Below are 16177 nucleotides of genomic sequence, written 5' to 3' on the forward strand. Positions count from 1 at the left end.
TGATGAAAATTACAGGCCTCTCTCTTTTTAAGTGGGAGAACTTGCACAATTGGTGGCTGACTAAATACTTTTTCCCCCCACTGTACAGATAGCCAGGGGCACACTCCAACATTTAGACATAATTTACAAACGAAGCATGTGTGTTTAATGATCCACCAGATCAGAGGCAGTAGGGATGACCAGGGATGTTCTGTTAAGTGCGTGAATTGGACCATTTTCCTGTCCTGCTAAGCATTCAAAATGTAACGAGTACTTTTGGGGGTCAAGGAAAATGTATGTATGGAGTAAAAAGTACAACATTTTCTTAAAGAATGTAGTGAAGTAAAAGTAGTCAAAAATATAAATAGTAAAGTATAGATTCCCCCCCAAACTACTTAAGTAGTACTTTAAAATATTTTTACCTAAGTAATTTACACCACTGCAATCATAGTAGTTAATTACATGGTAGTGAGCTAGACAGCTAAGGTAGGCTAAGTACCATCTAAATACATGGTTTTAGTGCTTGGGAGCGTATGGATGGGGCCTAAAGAAGGACATTACAATTTTTCAAATTTCTGCTGAACAAAGTGTTGCATATCTCCAAATCTAACTGAGAACTGGGCAGACTGTGAGAGAATGGAGAGAACGTAGAAAATGTATCAGTCAGTTCAAATAAACTAATTGCATTGCTATAACCTAGTTTTTCTTGACCCAAATCAAATATGGATTCAAAGTTTCTTTATCATGACAAGAACTTACATATTGTACAAAAGCACTAGTGTAATGTTTGCAGGTGTAAACTGAAACATGTCCTGGAGGTCAGTATGATTTCATGTTCAGGTAGCCTACCAGTTAGAGTGGCGAGTCAGCAACCGGAGGGTTGCTAATTCAAATCCCAGGTCAGACGGGAAAAGTCCCCCCCATAACAACAGTTCCCCGGGCGCCCAGTGTGGCAGCCCCCCACACCTCTCCAAAAACACGTATGTGTGTCTTTCGGAGGGGTTGTGTTAAAAGCGGAAGTCAAATTTTGGTTGGACCTTGTGTGCAATTGACCAATAAAGTGATCTTAATCTTAATCATTTATTCTCCTGAACATTGATGTTGTGTCAGTATCCTGTGTTAGTAAAATGTGTTTCCTATCCAATGTTATTCAGAGGGGTCTTCCAAATCTAAAGGTTCACTGGACACCTGATTCCCTCAAAGTACCGTGATTGGCTCCTGAAAGATGTCTTCTATAGATCCCTGTCAGTACATTGTGGTGAGTAAACATCATCATGTTGTCATGGTCAGGACATAATAGACAGACAAATCATTTGACATTTTGTATGTCCTGTTATCAAGGAGTCACACACAGCTAAGCAAAGAGATAGATGAAGACATGTACACACACACACACACACACACACATATTGGTCTGACCAATCGGAATCCACGCTTCAAGATTGTTTTCATCACGCGGACTGGGATATGTTCCGGGTAGCTTCCGAAAATAGTTTAGATGAATACACTGAAACGGTGACTGAGTTTATCAGGAAGTGTATAGGTGATGTTGTGCCCACTGTGACTATTAAAACCTACCTTAACCAGAAACCGTGGATAGATGGCAGCATTCGCACCAATCTGAAACCATGGCAAGGTGACTGGGAATATGGCAGAATACAAACAGTGTAGCTACTCACTCCGCAAGGCAATTCAACTGGCAAAACATCAGTATAGAGACAAAGTGGAGTCGCAATTCAACGGCTCAGATACGAGACGTATGTGGCAGGGTCTACAGACAATCACGGACTACAAAAGGAAAACCAGCCACGTCGCCGACAGACAAGCTAAACTCCTTCTTCGCCCGCTTTGAGGATAACACAGTGCCACTGACGAGGCCCAATACCAAGGACTGTGGCCTCTCCTTCTCTGTGGCCAACGTGATTACATTTAGGCATGTTAACCCCCGCAAGGCTGCCGGCCCAGACGGCATCCCTAGCCGCGTCCTCAGAGCATGCGCAGACCAGCTGGCTGGTGTGTTTATGGACATATTCAATATCTCCCTTTCCCAGTCTGCTGTTCCCACATGCTTCAAGATGGCCACTATTGTTCCTGTACCCAAGAAAGCAAAGGTAACTGAACTAAATGACTATCGCCCTGTAGCACTCACCTCTGTCATCATGAAGTGCTTTGAGAGACTAGTCAAGGATCATATCACCTCTACCTTACCTGTCACCCTAGACCCACTTCAATTTGCTTACTGCCCCAATAGATCCACAGACGATGCAATCGCCAACCACACTGCACACTGCCCTATCCCATCTGGACAAGAGGAATACCTATATAAGAATGCTGTTCATTGACTATAGCTCAGCATTCAACACCATAGTACCCTCCAAGCTCATCATCAAGCTCGAGGCCCTGGGTCTGAATCCCGTCCTGTGCAACTGGGTCCTGGACTTCCTGACGGGCCGCCCCTAGGTGGTGAAGGTAGGAAACAACATCTCCACTTCGCTGATCCTCAACACTGGGGCCCCACCTGTACTCCCTGTTCACCCATGACTGTGTGGCCAAGCACGCCTCCAACTCAATCATCAAGTTTGCAGACGACACGACAGTAGTAGGCTTGATTACCAACAATAACGAGACCGCCTACAGGGAGGAGGTGAGGGCTCTGGGAGTGTGGTGCCAGGAAAATAACCTCTCACTCAACGTCAACAAAACAAAGGAGATGATCGTGGACTTCAGGAAACAGCAGAGGGTGCACCCCACTATCCACATCGGCGGGAACGCAGTGGAGAAGGTGGAAAGCTTCAAGTTCCTTGGCGTACACATCACCGACAAACTGAAATGGTACACCCACGCAGACAGTGTGGTGAAGAAGGCGCAACAGAGCCTCTTCAACCTCAGGGGGCTGAAGAAATTCGGCTTGGCACCTAAAACACTCACAAACTTTTACAGATGCACAATTGAGAGCATCCTGTTGGGCTGTATCACCGCCTGGTACGGCAACTGCACCGCCCGCAACCGCAGGGCTCTCCAGAGGATGGTGTGGTCTGCCAAACGCATTATCGGGGGCAAACTACTCGCCCTCCAAGACACATACAGCACCCGATGTCACAGGAAGGCCAAAAAGATCATCAAGGACATCAACCACCCGAGCCACTGCCTGTTCACCCCGCTATCATCCAGAAGGCGAGGTCAGTACAGGTGCATCAAAGCTGGGACCGAGAGAATGAAAAACAGCTTCTATCTCAAGGCCATCAGACTGTTAAATAGCCATCACTAGCACATTAGAGGCTGCTGCTGCCTATTGAAATCACTGGCTACTTTATGAAATGGAACACTAATCACTTTAATAATGTTTACAGTCACTTTAATAATGTTTACATATCTTGCACTACTCATCTCATATGTATATACTGCATTCTATTCTATAATATTCTACTGTATCTTAGTCCATGCCGCTCTGTCATTGTCATTGCTTGTCCATATACAGTGAGGGAAAAAAGTATTTGATCCCCTGCTGATTTTGTACGTTTGCCCACTGACAAAGACATGATCAGTCTATAATTTTAATGGTAGGTTTGTTTGAACAGTGAGAGACAGAATAACAACAAAATAATCCAGAAAAACGCATGTCAAAAATGTTATGAATTGATTTGCATTTTAATGAGGGAAATAAGTATTTGACCCCTCTGCAAAACATGACTTAGTACTTGGTGGCAAAACCCTTGTTGGCAATCACAGAGGTCAGACGTTATTGTAGTTGGCCACCAGGTTTGCACACATCTCAGGAGGGATTTTGTTCCACTCCTCTTTGCAGATCTTCTCCAAGTCATTAAGGTTTCGAGGCTGACGTTTGGCAACTCAAACCTTCAGCTCCCTCCACAGATTTTCTATGGGATTAAGGTCTGGAGACTGGCTAGGCCATTCCAGGACCTTAATGTGCTTCTTCTTGAGCCACTCCTTTGTTGCCTTGGCCGTGTGTTTTGGGTCATTGTCATGCTGGAACACTCATCCACGACTCATTTTCAATGCCCTGGCTGAGGGAAGGAGGTTCTCACCCAAGATTTGACGGTACATGGCCCCGTCCATCGTCCCTTTGATGCGGTGAAGTTGTCCTGTCCCCTTAGCAGAAAAACACCCCCAAAGCATAATGTTTCCACCTCCATGTTTGATGGTGGGGATGGTGTTCTTGGGGTCATAGGCAGCATTCCTCCTCCTCCTCCAAACACGGCGAGTTGAGTTGATGCCAAAGAGCTCTATTTTCGTCTCATCTGACCGCAACACTTTCACCCAGTTCTCCTCTGAATCATTCAGATGTTCATTGGCAAACTTCAGACGGGCATGTATATGTGCTTTCTTGAGCAGGGGGACCTTGCGGTCGCTGCAGGATTTCAGTCCTTCACGGCGTAGTGTGTTACCAATTGTTTTCTTGGTGACTATGGTCCCAGCTGCCTTGAGATCATTGACAAGATCCTCCCGTGTAGTTCTGGGCTGGTTCCTCACCGTTCTCATGATCAATAAAACTCCACGAGGTGAGATCTTGCATGGAGCCCCAGGCCGAGGGAGATTGACAGTTCTTTTGTGTTTCTTCCATTCGCGAATAATCGCACCAACTGTTGTCACCTTCTCACCAAGCTGCTTGGCGATGGTCTTGTAGTCCATTCCAGCCTTGTGTAGGTCTACAATCTTGTCCCTGACATCCTTTGAGAGCTCTTTGGTCTTGGCCATGGTGGAAAGTTTGGAATCTGATTGATTGATTGCTTCTTGGACAGGTGTCTTTTATACAGGTAACAAGCTGAGATTAGGAGCACTCCCTTTAAGAGTGTGCTCCTAATCTCAGCTCATTACCTGTATAAAAGACACCTGGGAGCCAGAAATCTTTCTGATTGAGAGGGGGTCAAATACTTATTTCCCTCATTAAAATGCTAATCAATTTATAACATTTTTGACATGCGTTTTTCTGGATTCTTTTGTTGTTATTCTGTCTCTCACTGTTAAAAAAACATACCATTAAAATTATAGACTGATCATTTCTTTGTCAGTGGGCAAACGTACAAAATCATCAGGGGATCAAATACTTTTTTCCCTCACTGTATGTATATTTTCTTAAATTCCATTCCTTACTAGTTTTGTGTGTATTGGGTATATGTTGTGAAATTGTTAGATATTACTTGTTAGATATTACTGCACTGTCGGAGCTAGAAGCACAAGCATTTCGCTACACCCGCTATAACATCTGCTAAACACGTGTATGTGACAAATAACATTTGATTTAATTTGACATGCATACACACAGTGTTACTGACTGTACTAAGACTTCAGGTTGTTGTTGGATATATTTTGTCCAGTCATTTGCATGGATGCCTACCACCTGGAAAACAGAATGACAGTTTACAGCCCTTACTGTAAAGTCTCCATTCCTCAAGTTTATAATGGGATTTCCACTCTGTTGTATTGCTTCTGCAGGTGGAACACCAGTATACCCATAAGTTCAAAGTGACTGTGGTACGAGCTGAGAAGGTGACCAAGGGTTCTACCCTGGGAGACTTTTGTGAGTTCCTCCATCTGTCCAAGTTAACTCACTGTGTCCACATTACAGTATTGTTGTGTGTGTGTGTGTACGTATGTTTGAGAGACATGAGGTGATGCACATAGAAGTGGTGTTGCTTTTTCAGTGCCTGTGGTTTTTCTCATGTTTAATCACACTGTCTGTCTGTCTGTGTCGTTCTGTCTGTATTTCTAAGAGCAGTGGACACTCCAGACCCCTACGTGGAGTTGTTCATCCCAACGACTCCCGAGTCAAGAAAACGGACGCGGCACATTGACAATGACGTAAACCCCATATGGAACGAGACCTTTGAGTTCATACTGGACCCCAATCAGGAAAATACTCTAGAGGTTAACACATTGCACTACACTTTGAACTGAGCTACATTACACTACATAACACTACATTACACTACATAACACTACATAACAATACATAACACTACATTACACTACCTAACACTACATTGCACTACATTACACTACATTACACTACATAACACTGCATTACACTACATAACACTACATTACAATACATAACGCAGCAAGCTATGGCTAGACACCATCAAGCATGATGCATTCTGTCTTAGCAATAAGATAGTAATTTCAGTTATTTTTAAGTAGGCATCAATACTTTTGCTTTCAAGAAACCCTATGTCGGGGACCATCTATCAAGATAAATATAATTTTTTGTATTTCATGGTTTGTGAATTTGCTATTTCAGTTGACATTGATGGATGCTAACTATGTCATGGATGAGACCCTGGGAACGGCCTCGTTCTCCATCGCTAAACTCAAAGTGGGACAACCAGAAGTGGTTCCCTTCCTCATCGGCAAGGTAGGTCAGTCTTATTCGATTTTACACATTGCACAGGAAGCACTGGTCAGTTGATGTTGTCCACATAGCCTCCATCAAATACATACTGCGTCACAGCACTAAACCCTGTCTAAAACCCCAGTCCTTGTAAATCTCACCTCAAACTTCCTCCATCTTGTTTTCCCAGTTAACCAAGGTGTACTTGGAGATGTCATTAGTGGTGTGGTATGTATAACTGACAATGGGTGCTTCAATTCATTTTTAGCAGGGAGCACTGATGTCATTCTCTTTGTGGAGATTTCATCTAAAGCTTACTGACATGTCCGTTTCTCTTGCGCATCTCCTCCAGTTCATCCACAGATCTGAGGTTCAGCATGGCCCTGTGTGACCAGGAGAAGCTGTTCAGACAGACACGCAGAGACCGGGTGATGCTGGGCATCAAGAAACTCCTCAACATGGAGAAAGGACGACACCTCCCCACCTCATTAAGAGAGGTACGACCATAAACATAGTAGAAACTGAGGCCTTCTATGCATTTTTCTGTGTATCTCAAGTGTCCAATATAGAATGGAGTTTTATTGCTGGTTCAAAAGGGAGATATACAGACAAAATCTGCGAAGATGATTCACAATGACAGTAGTGATCTCTAACATGTGCCTTGTCATTTTTTGTATGTTTGTGTGCAAATGTGTGCCCACGCGTGCGTGTGTGTGTGTGTGTGTGTGTGTGTACATGCATGTGTGCCTGTGTATACGTGTGTGTCTATTCAGGTCCCTACAATCGCCATCGTGGGGTCAGGGGGAGGGTTCCGAGCCATGGTGTGTTTCTCTGGAGTGATGAAGGCTCTGTATGAGTCTGGAGTTCTGGACTGTGCTACCTACGTGGCTGGACTTTCTGGATCTACCTGGTTAGTAGGAACACTGCTTTCATTCCACTTTTCTGATAAGATCACTGGAGAGCAACATACTTCAACTGTTTATAACTCTGACACCATTCCTATGCTAGTACTGACCAAATAATTACATTATTATACACAGAAAGTGATTGTGTCCCTCTTGTTCCTTTCTCTCTGTCTGTCTCTGTCTCTTTCTGTCTCTCTCTCCTTCTCTCGCTCTCCCCCGCCCTCCCTCTCTCCCCACCAGGTACATGTCTATGCTGTACTCCCACCCGGAGTTCCCTAAGGGTAAGGGTCCTGGGGAGATCAACAAGGAGCTGATGAGGTGTGTGAGCAGTAACCCACTGAGGCTGCTGCTGCCCCAGAACATTAAGCGCTACATCAAGGCCCTGTGGAGAAAGAAGGCCGCCGGGCAGCCCGTCACCTTCACCGACATCTTCGGCATGCTCATCGGGGAGACGCTCATGCCCGGGGTGAGATATGGGTGTGATATCAGCAAATGTGATATTAACAAAGTCATGATATTAGTGGCCCTCTGCTTGCTTATGTAATACAGACGACCGTCTTCAATGCCAGCCATTGTGTTCCTTTGACTGAGGCCCTAACCTGCCTTTATTATCAGTCAACTACATCTGTGTTTGCTGTGACTTTGTCACAGAAGATGATCCAGCACCGCTGACAGACGGTTGCATTTAGGGGTTGCACTTGGCCATTGTCTAGCTCCTATTGTTCCTTGTTAGCTTGTATTATATATATATATATATATATATATATATTACATTTACATTTTAGTCATTTAGCAGACGCTCTTATCCAGAGCGACTTACAGTTAGTGAGTGCATACATTATTTTTTTATTTTTCATACTGGGAATCGAACCCACAACCCTGGCGTTGCAAACGCCATGCTCTACCAACTGAGCTACATCCCTGCCGGCCATTCCCTCCCCTACCCTGGACGACGCCGGGCCAATTGTGCGCCGCCCCATGGGACTCCCGGTCAGGGCCGGCTACGACAGTGCCTGGATTCGAACCAGGATCTCTAGTGGCACATCTAGCACTGTGATGCAGCGCCTTAGACCACTGCGCCACTCGAGAGTATAATATATATATATAATTTTTTCCCCCCCGCCTTTATTTAACCAGGTAAGCCAGTTGAGAACAAGTTCTCATTTACAACTGCGACCTGGCCAAGATAAAGCAAAGGAGTGCGATAAAAACAACAACACAGAGTTACATATGGGGTAAACAAAACATAAAGTCAAAAATACAACAGAAAATATATATACAGTGTGTGCGAATGTAGTAAGTTATGGAGGTAAGGCAATAAATAGGCCATAGTGCAAAATAGTTACAATTTCGTATTAACACTGGAATGATAGATGTGCAAAAGATGATGTGCAAATAGAGATACTGGGGTGCAAATGAGCAAAATAAATAACAATATGGGGATGAGGTAGTTGGGTGGGCTAATTACAGATGGGCTGTGTACAGGTGCAGTGATCGTTAAGCTGCTCTGACAACTGATGCTTAAAGTTAGTGAGGGAGATAAGAGTCTCCAGCTTCAGAGATTTTTGCAATTCGTTCCAGTCATTGGCAGCAGAGAACTGGAAGGAATGGCTGCCAAAGGAGGTGTTGGCTTTGGGGATGACCAGTGAGATATACCTGCTGGAGTGCATACTACGGGTGGGTGTTGCTATGGTGACCAATGAGCTAAGATAAGGCGGGGATTTGCCTAAAAGTGATTTATAGATGACCTGGAGCCAGTGGGTTTGGCGAAGAATATGTAGTGAGGGCCAGCCAACAAGAGCGTACAGGTTACAATGGTGGGTAGTATATGGGGCTTTGGTGACAAAACGGATGGCACTGTGATAGACTACATCCAATTTGCTGAGTAGAGTGTTGGAGGCTATTTTGTAAATGACATCGCCGAAGTAAAGGATAGGTAGGATAGTCAGTTTTACGAGGGCATGTTTGGCAGCATGAGTGAAGGAGGCTTTGTTGTGAAATAGGATGCCGATTCTAGATCTAACTTTTGATTGGAGATGCTTAATGTGAGTCTGGAAGGAGAGTTTACAGTCTAACCAGACACCTAGGTATTTGTAGTTGTCCACATACTCTAGGTCAGACCCGCCGAGAGTAGTGATTCTAGTCGGGTGGGCGGTGCAAGCAGCGTTCGGTTAAAGAGCATGCATTTAGTTTTACTAGTGTTTAAGAGCAGTTGGAGGCTACGGAAGGAGTGTTGTATGGCGTTGAAGCTCATTTGGAGGTTTGTTAACACAGTGTCCAATGAAGGGCCAGATGTATACAAAATGGTGTTGTCCGCATAGAGGTGGATCCGAGTGTCACCAGCAGCAAGAGCGACATCATTGATATACGCAGAGAATAGAGTCGGCCCGAGAATTGAACCCTGTGGCACCCCCATAGAGACTGCCAGAGGTCCAGACAACACACCCTCCGATTTGACACATTGAACTCTATCTGAGAAGTAGTTGGTGAACCAGGCGAGGCAGTAATTTGAGAAACCAAGGCTATTTAGTCTGCCAATAAGAATGCGGTGGTTGACAGAGTCGAAAGCCTTGGCCAGGTCGATGAAGACGGCTGCGCAGTACTGTCTTTTATCGATCGCGGTTATAATATTGTTTATGACCTTGAGCGTGGCTGAGGTGCACCCATGACCAGCTCGGAAACCGGATTGCATAGCGGAGAAGGTACGGTGGAATTCGAAATGGTCGGTGATCTGTTTGTTAACTTGTCTTTCAAATACTTTCGAAAGGCAGGGCAGGATGGATATAGGTCTGTAACAGTTTGGATCTAGAATGTCACCCCCTTTGAAGAGGGGGATGATTGCGGCAGCTTTCCAATCTCTGGGGATCTCATACGTTACGAAAGAGAGGTTGAACAGGCTAGTAATAGGGGTTGTGACAATTTCGGCTGCTAATTTTAGAAAGAAAGGGTCCAGATTGTCTAGCCCAGCTGATTTGTAAGGGTCCCGATTTTTCATCTCTTTCAGAACCTCAGCTGTCTGAATTTGTGTGGAGAAGCGGGGGGGACATGGGCAAGTTGCAGCGGAGGGTGCAGAGCTGGTGGCCGGGGTAGTGGTAGCCAGGTGGAAAGCATGGCCAGCCGTAGCAAAATGCTTGTTGAAATTCTCGATTATTGTAGATTTATCGGTGGTGATAGTATTTCCTAGCCTCAGTGCAGTGGGCAGCTGGGAGGAAGTGCTCTTATTCTCCATGGACTTTACAGTGTCCCAAAACTTTTTGGAGTTAGTGCTACAGGATGCACATTTCTGTTTGAAAAAGTTAGCCTTTGCTTTCCTAACTGCTTGTATATATTGGTTCCTAACTTCCCTGAAAAGTTGCATATCGCGGGGGCTATTTGATGCTAATGCAGTACGCCACAGGATGTTTTTGTGCTGGTCAAGGGCAGTCAAGTCTGAGGAGAACCAGGGGCTATATCTGTTCTTAGTTCTGTATTTTTTGAATGGGGCATGTTTATTTAAGATTGAGAGGAAATTACTTTTAAAGAACAACCAGGCATCTTCTACTGACGGAATGAGATCTATATCCATCCAGGATACCTGGGTTTCCTAGCCTCAGTGCAGTGGGCAGTTGAGTGCTTCACACACAGTCTGGCTTTACTATCTATGCTGTGAAGGATTTCCTGAGTACTGTAGCACTCCTCTTGTAATGTGGCGTGTGTGAATGAGGAATAGTGTATCTGAAGGGAAACCCACAATGTTATGTATATGAACTTCGGCTGGGCGATATGGCCTAAAAATTGTATCTAGAGTTTTTCAAATGTATGGGCGATTCACGATATATACAGTACCAGTCAAAAGGTTGGACACACCTACTCATTCAAAGGATTTTCTTTATTTGTACTATTTTCTACATTGTATAATAATAGTGTAGACAACTACAGTGGGGGAAAAAAGTATTTAGTCAGCCACCAATTGTGCAAGTTCTCCCACTTAAAAAGATGAGAGAGGCCTGTAATTTTCATCATAGGTACACGTCAACTATGACAGACAAATTGAGATTTATTTTTCCAGAAAATCACATTGTAGGATTTTTAATGAATTTATTTGCAAATTATGGTGGAAAATAAGTATTTGGTCACCTACAAACAAGCAAGATTTCTGGCTCTCACAGACCTGTAACTTCTTCTTTAAGAGGCTCCTCTGTCCTCCACTCGTTACCTGTATTAATGGCACCTGTTTGAACTTGTTATCAGTATAAAAGACACCTGTCCACAACCTCAAACAGTCACACTCCAAACTCCACTATGGCCAAGACCAAAGAGCTGTCAAAGGACACCAGAAACTAAATTGTAGACCTGCACCAGGCTGGGAAGACTGAATCTGCAATAGGTAAGCAGCTTGGTTTGAAGAAATCAACTGTGGGAGCAATTATTAGGAAATGGAAGACATACAAGACCACTGATAATCTCCCTCGATCTGGGGCTCCACGCAAGATCTCACCCTGTGGGGTCAAAATGATCACGAACGGTGAGCAAAAATCCCAGAACCACACGGGGGGACCTAGTGAATGACCTGCAGAGAGATGGGACCAAAGTAACAAAGCCTACCATCAGTAACACACTACGCCGCCAGGGACTCATATCCTGCAGTGCCAGACGTGTCCCCCTGCTTAAGCCAGTACATGTCCAGGCCCGTCTGAAGTTTGCTAGAGTGCATTTGGATGATCCAGAAGAGGATTGGGAGAATGTCATATGGTCAGATGAAAATAAAATAGAACTTTTTGGTAAAAACTCAACTCGTCGTGTTTGGAGGACAAAGAATGCTGAGTTGCATCCAAAGAACACCATACCTACTGTGAAGCATGGGGGTGGAAACATCATGCATTGGGGCTGTTTTTCTGCAAAGGGACCAGGACGACTGATCCGTGTAAAGGAAAGAATGAATGGGGCCATGTATCGTGAGATTTTGAGTGAAAACCTCCTTCCATCAGCAAGGGCATTGAAGATGAAACGTGGCTGGGTCTTTCAGCATGACAATGATCCCAAACACCGCCCGGGCAACGAAGGAATGGCTTCTTAAGAAGCATTTCAAGGTCCTGGAGTGGCCTAGCCAGTCTCCAGATCTCAACCCCATAGAAAATCTTTGGAGGGAGTTGAAAGTCCGTGTTGCCCAGCGACATTCCCAAACCATCACTGCTCTAGAGGTGATCTACATGGAGGAATGGGCCAAAATACCAGCAACAGTGTGTGAAAACCTTGTGAAGACTTACAGAAAACGTTTGACCTGTGTCATTGCCAACAAAGGGTATATAACAAAGTATTGAGAAACTTTTGTTATTGACCAAATACTTATTTTCCACCATAATGTGCAAATAAATTCATAAAAAATCCTACAATGTGATTTTCTGGATTTTTTTTTCTCATTCTGCCTCTCTCATCTTTTTAAGTGGGAGAACTTGCACAATTGGTGGCTGACTAAATACTTTTTTCCCCACTGTATGAAATAACACATATGGAGTCATGTAGTAACCAAAAAAGTGTTAAACAAATCAAAATATATTTTATATTTGAGATTCTTCAAATAGCCACCCTTTGCCTTGATGACAGCTTTGCACACTCTTGGCATTCTCTCAACCAGCTTCACCTGGAATGCTTTTCCAACAGTCTTGAAGGAGTTCCCACATATGCTGAGCACTTGTTGGCTGCTTTTCCTTCACTCTGACGTCCGACTCATCCCAAACCATCTCAATTGGGTTGGGGTCGGGGGATTGTGGAGGCCAGGTCATCTGATGCAGCACTCCATCACTCTCCTTCTTGGAAAAATAGCCCTTACACAGCCCTTACATAGCCCTTACACAGCTCTTGGCCCAAGCAGGTCTCTTCTTATTATTGGTGTCCTTTAGTAGTGGTTTCTTTGCAGCAATTCGACCATGAAGGCCTAATTCACACAGTCCTCTCTGAACAGTTGATGTTGAGATGTGTCTGTGACTTGAACTCTGTGAAGCATTTATTTGGGCTGCAATTTCTGAGGCAGGTAACTCTAATGAACTTATTCTCTGCAGCAGAGGTAACTCTGGGTCTTCCATTCCTGTGGCGGTCCTCATGTGATAGATGAATTTGTATGTTTATTTTAATGACTAAAGTGTTCCACCCCTATAGTGTATAAATGTGTAAACTGTGTTAGAGTTATAAGACAATAAACCCACTAACAGAGAAGGGGGTTAGAAACTGCTGAGCCAAACATTTCAGGAGAAAGGAAACCTAGAAACTGTCAAACCTAACCATTCTATACTGTGGAAAGACACAGGCCGCCAAAAGGTGGGCGGAGCAAAGTCCTTTGTGTGGACGCATATAAAAGGGTCTGTGTGTGTTTTTGGCGCCAGAGCGCTCTCTGAATAAAGAAATCTCTTGCAGACTGGAGAATTTGTTTAATTCTTAATTAACTAGAGTCTTACAACCTCTGGGAATTATTCAAAGCTTAGTATTAGAGAGAGAAATTCTCATGACATCATGAGACCCAGTTTCATCATAGCGCTTGATGGTTTTTGCGACTGCACTTGAAGTGTGATGGGTGATTTGAAGGAGTCAGGCGCAGGAGGGTAAATCACAGAATACAGAGTTTATTCCGGAATTGTGACGCGTACTGAGTATACGAAGAGGCAGGACGCAGACGCAGGAATAAACAAGGTCAAGGTTTACTTAACAATGAGCAAGAGAAATAACAAAGATGGAGTAAACGACACGAAGCTTAACAATCACACACAACATCATCCAGAACAGTCCAGGGCTAAATAGGGGTGGTGATGAGATGATGAGGTGCAGGTGCACTGGAGGTTATCAGGGTGCTTTGGACTTCCATTCCGGTGTTGCCGAGGTGGTGCGCTCAGACCGGTGGCTCAGTAGGAGGGGAGCAACGGGAGGAGACGTGCCAGGAATACAGAGTTACGCAGAATTGCGTCAAACAGTCCAGTGCGCAAAACGGGCGTACTGGAACCAAACAGGCACACAGGGAAAATATACCCTGGCAATACAAAATACACGGAGCTCAACCGAGCTACACTCTCCTCACACTATACAATCACCCACAAGGACAAGGGGTCAGAGGGAACACTTATACACACACTAATGAGGGGATATGAACCAGGTGTGTGGAATAGACAAGACAAAACAAATGGAATGATGAGATGAGGAGCGTCAGTGGCTAGAAGGCTGGTGATGAAGAATGCCTGCCCGAACCAGGAGAGGAGGCAGCTTCGGAGGAAGTCGTAACAGTACCCCCCCTTGATGCGCAGCTCCAGCAGCGCGCCTACACCGGCCTCGGGGACAACCAGGAGGGCGAGCCGGATGGCGACAGTGGAAATCCTGCAACAGGGAGGGATCGAGGATATTCCTCACCGGGACCCAGCACCGCTCCTCTGGACCATACCCCTCCCACTCCACGAGGTACTGAAGGCCCCCCATCCGACACCTCGAATCCAGGATGGAACGGACGGAGTACGCCGGGGCCCCCTCAATGTCCAGAGGAGGTGGAGGGACCTCCCGCACCTCAGACTCCTGGAGCGGACCTGCCACCACCGGCCTGAGGAGAGACACATGGAATGAGGGGTTAATACGATAATCATGTGGGAGTAATAACCTATAGGTAACCTCGTTTATCCTCCTCAGGACTTGGAACGGCCCCACAAACCGCGGGCTCAGCTTCCGGCAGGGCAGGTGGAGGGGCAGATTCCGGGTTGAGAGCCAGACACAATCACCCGGTACGAAGACCGGGGCCTCACTGTGGTGGCGGTCAGCATTGGCCTACTGACGACGCACAGCGCGTTTGAGGTGGACGTGAGCAGCGTTCCACGTCTCCTCCGCACTCCGAAACCAGTCATCCACCGCAGGAGCCTCGGTCTGGCTCTGGTGCCACGGTGCCAGAACCGGTTGGTAACCTAAAACACATTGGAATGGCGTTAGGTTAGTGGAGGAGTGACCGAGAGAGTTCTGGGCATATTCGGCTCATGGCAAGAACACCATCCACTCCCCCGGCCAGTCCTGGCAGTAGGACCGCAGGAACCTACCAACATCCTGATTTACCCGTTCCACCTGCTCATTAGACTCGGGGTGGAAACCAGTCAGGCTGACCTAGTCCCCCAGACGTTCCATGAACGCCTTCCAGACCTTGGATGTAAACTGGGGACCCCGGTCAGACACTATGTCCTCTGGTACCCGTAGTGCCGGAAGACATGTGTAAACAGGGCCTCCGCAGTCTGCAGGGCCGTGGGGAGACCGGGCAGAGGAAGGATGCGGCAGGCTTTGGAAAAGCGGTCCGTAGCGACCAGGATGGTGGTGTTACCTTGAGAGAGGGGAAGATCAGTAAGGAAATCAATACTTAGGTGAGACCATTGCCGTTGTGGAACTGGTAAAGGCTGTAACTTACCCGCTGGGAGGTGCCTAGGTGCCTTACTCTGGGCGCACACCGAGCAGGAGGAGAAATACACCCTCACATCCTTAGCCACGGTAGGCAACCAGTACTTTCCGGTCAGGCAGCGCACTGTACGACCGATACCTGGGTGACCAGAGGAGGGGGACGTGTGTGCCCAGTAGATCAGATGGTCACGGACAAGAGCAGGCACGTACTGCAGCCCATCTGGACACTGAGGTGGAGATGGCTCTGTGAGTAACGCCTGCTCTATATCCGCGTCCATCACCCATACTACCGGCGCCACAATGCTGGAGGCCGGGAATATGGGGGTGTTGTATCTGGGCCTCTCCTCTGTGTCGTGCAGCCGTGACAGCGCGTCTGCCTTCACGTTCTTCGTACCCGGGATGTATGATAGAGTAAAATCAAACCTGGCCTGGCAAGGGTTCACACCCTCCTCGCTGCCCGGATGTACTCCAGGTTACTGTGGTCCGTCCAGACGAGGAAAGGGTGTTTCGCCCCCTCGAGCCAGTGCCTCCACACGGTCAGGGCTCGGACAACAGC

The 16177-nt window shown here is 46.0% G+C and overlaps 1 protein-coding gene across 1 annotated transcript in view; it reads left to right on the forward strand.

Moving 5' to 3' along the window:
- The window catches only part of pla2g4aa (phospholipase A2, group IVAa (cytosolic, calcium-dependent)), a 42640-nt gene that overhangs the window by 2279 nt on the left and 24184 nt on the right, over window positions 1-16177 (forward strand). Inside the window, exons 2-9 of the mRNA XM_041896973.2 lie at window positions 1134-1237; window positions 5434-5518; window positions 5717-5865; window positions 6239-6352; window positions 6519-6556; window positions 6681-6825; window positions 7102-7238; window positions 7474-7699. Coding sequence (XP_041752907.1) covers window positions 1205-1237; window positions 5434-5518; window positions 5717-5865; window positions 6239-6352; window positions 6519-6556; window positions 6681-6825; window positions 7102-7238; window positions 7474-7699 — 927 coding nt within the window. The 5' untranslated portion in view covers window positions 1134-1204. The remainder of the gene's footprint in view (window positions 1-1133; window positions 1238-5433; window positions 5519-5716; window positions 5866-6238; window positions 6353-6518; window positions 6557-6680; window positions 6826-7101; window positions 7239-7473; window positions 7700-16177) is intronic.

Source organism: Coregonus clupeaformis, chromosome 14, assembly GCF_020615455.1.
Source record: "Coregonus clupeaformis isolate EN_2021a chromosome 14, ASM2061545v1, whole genome shotgun sequence".
Taxonomy (NCBI): Eukaryota; Metazoa; Chordata; class Actinopteri; order Salmoniformes; family Salmonidae; genus Coregonus; species Coregonus clupeaformis.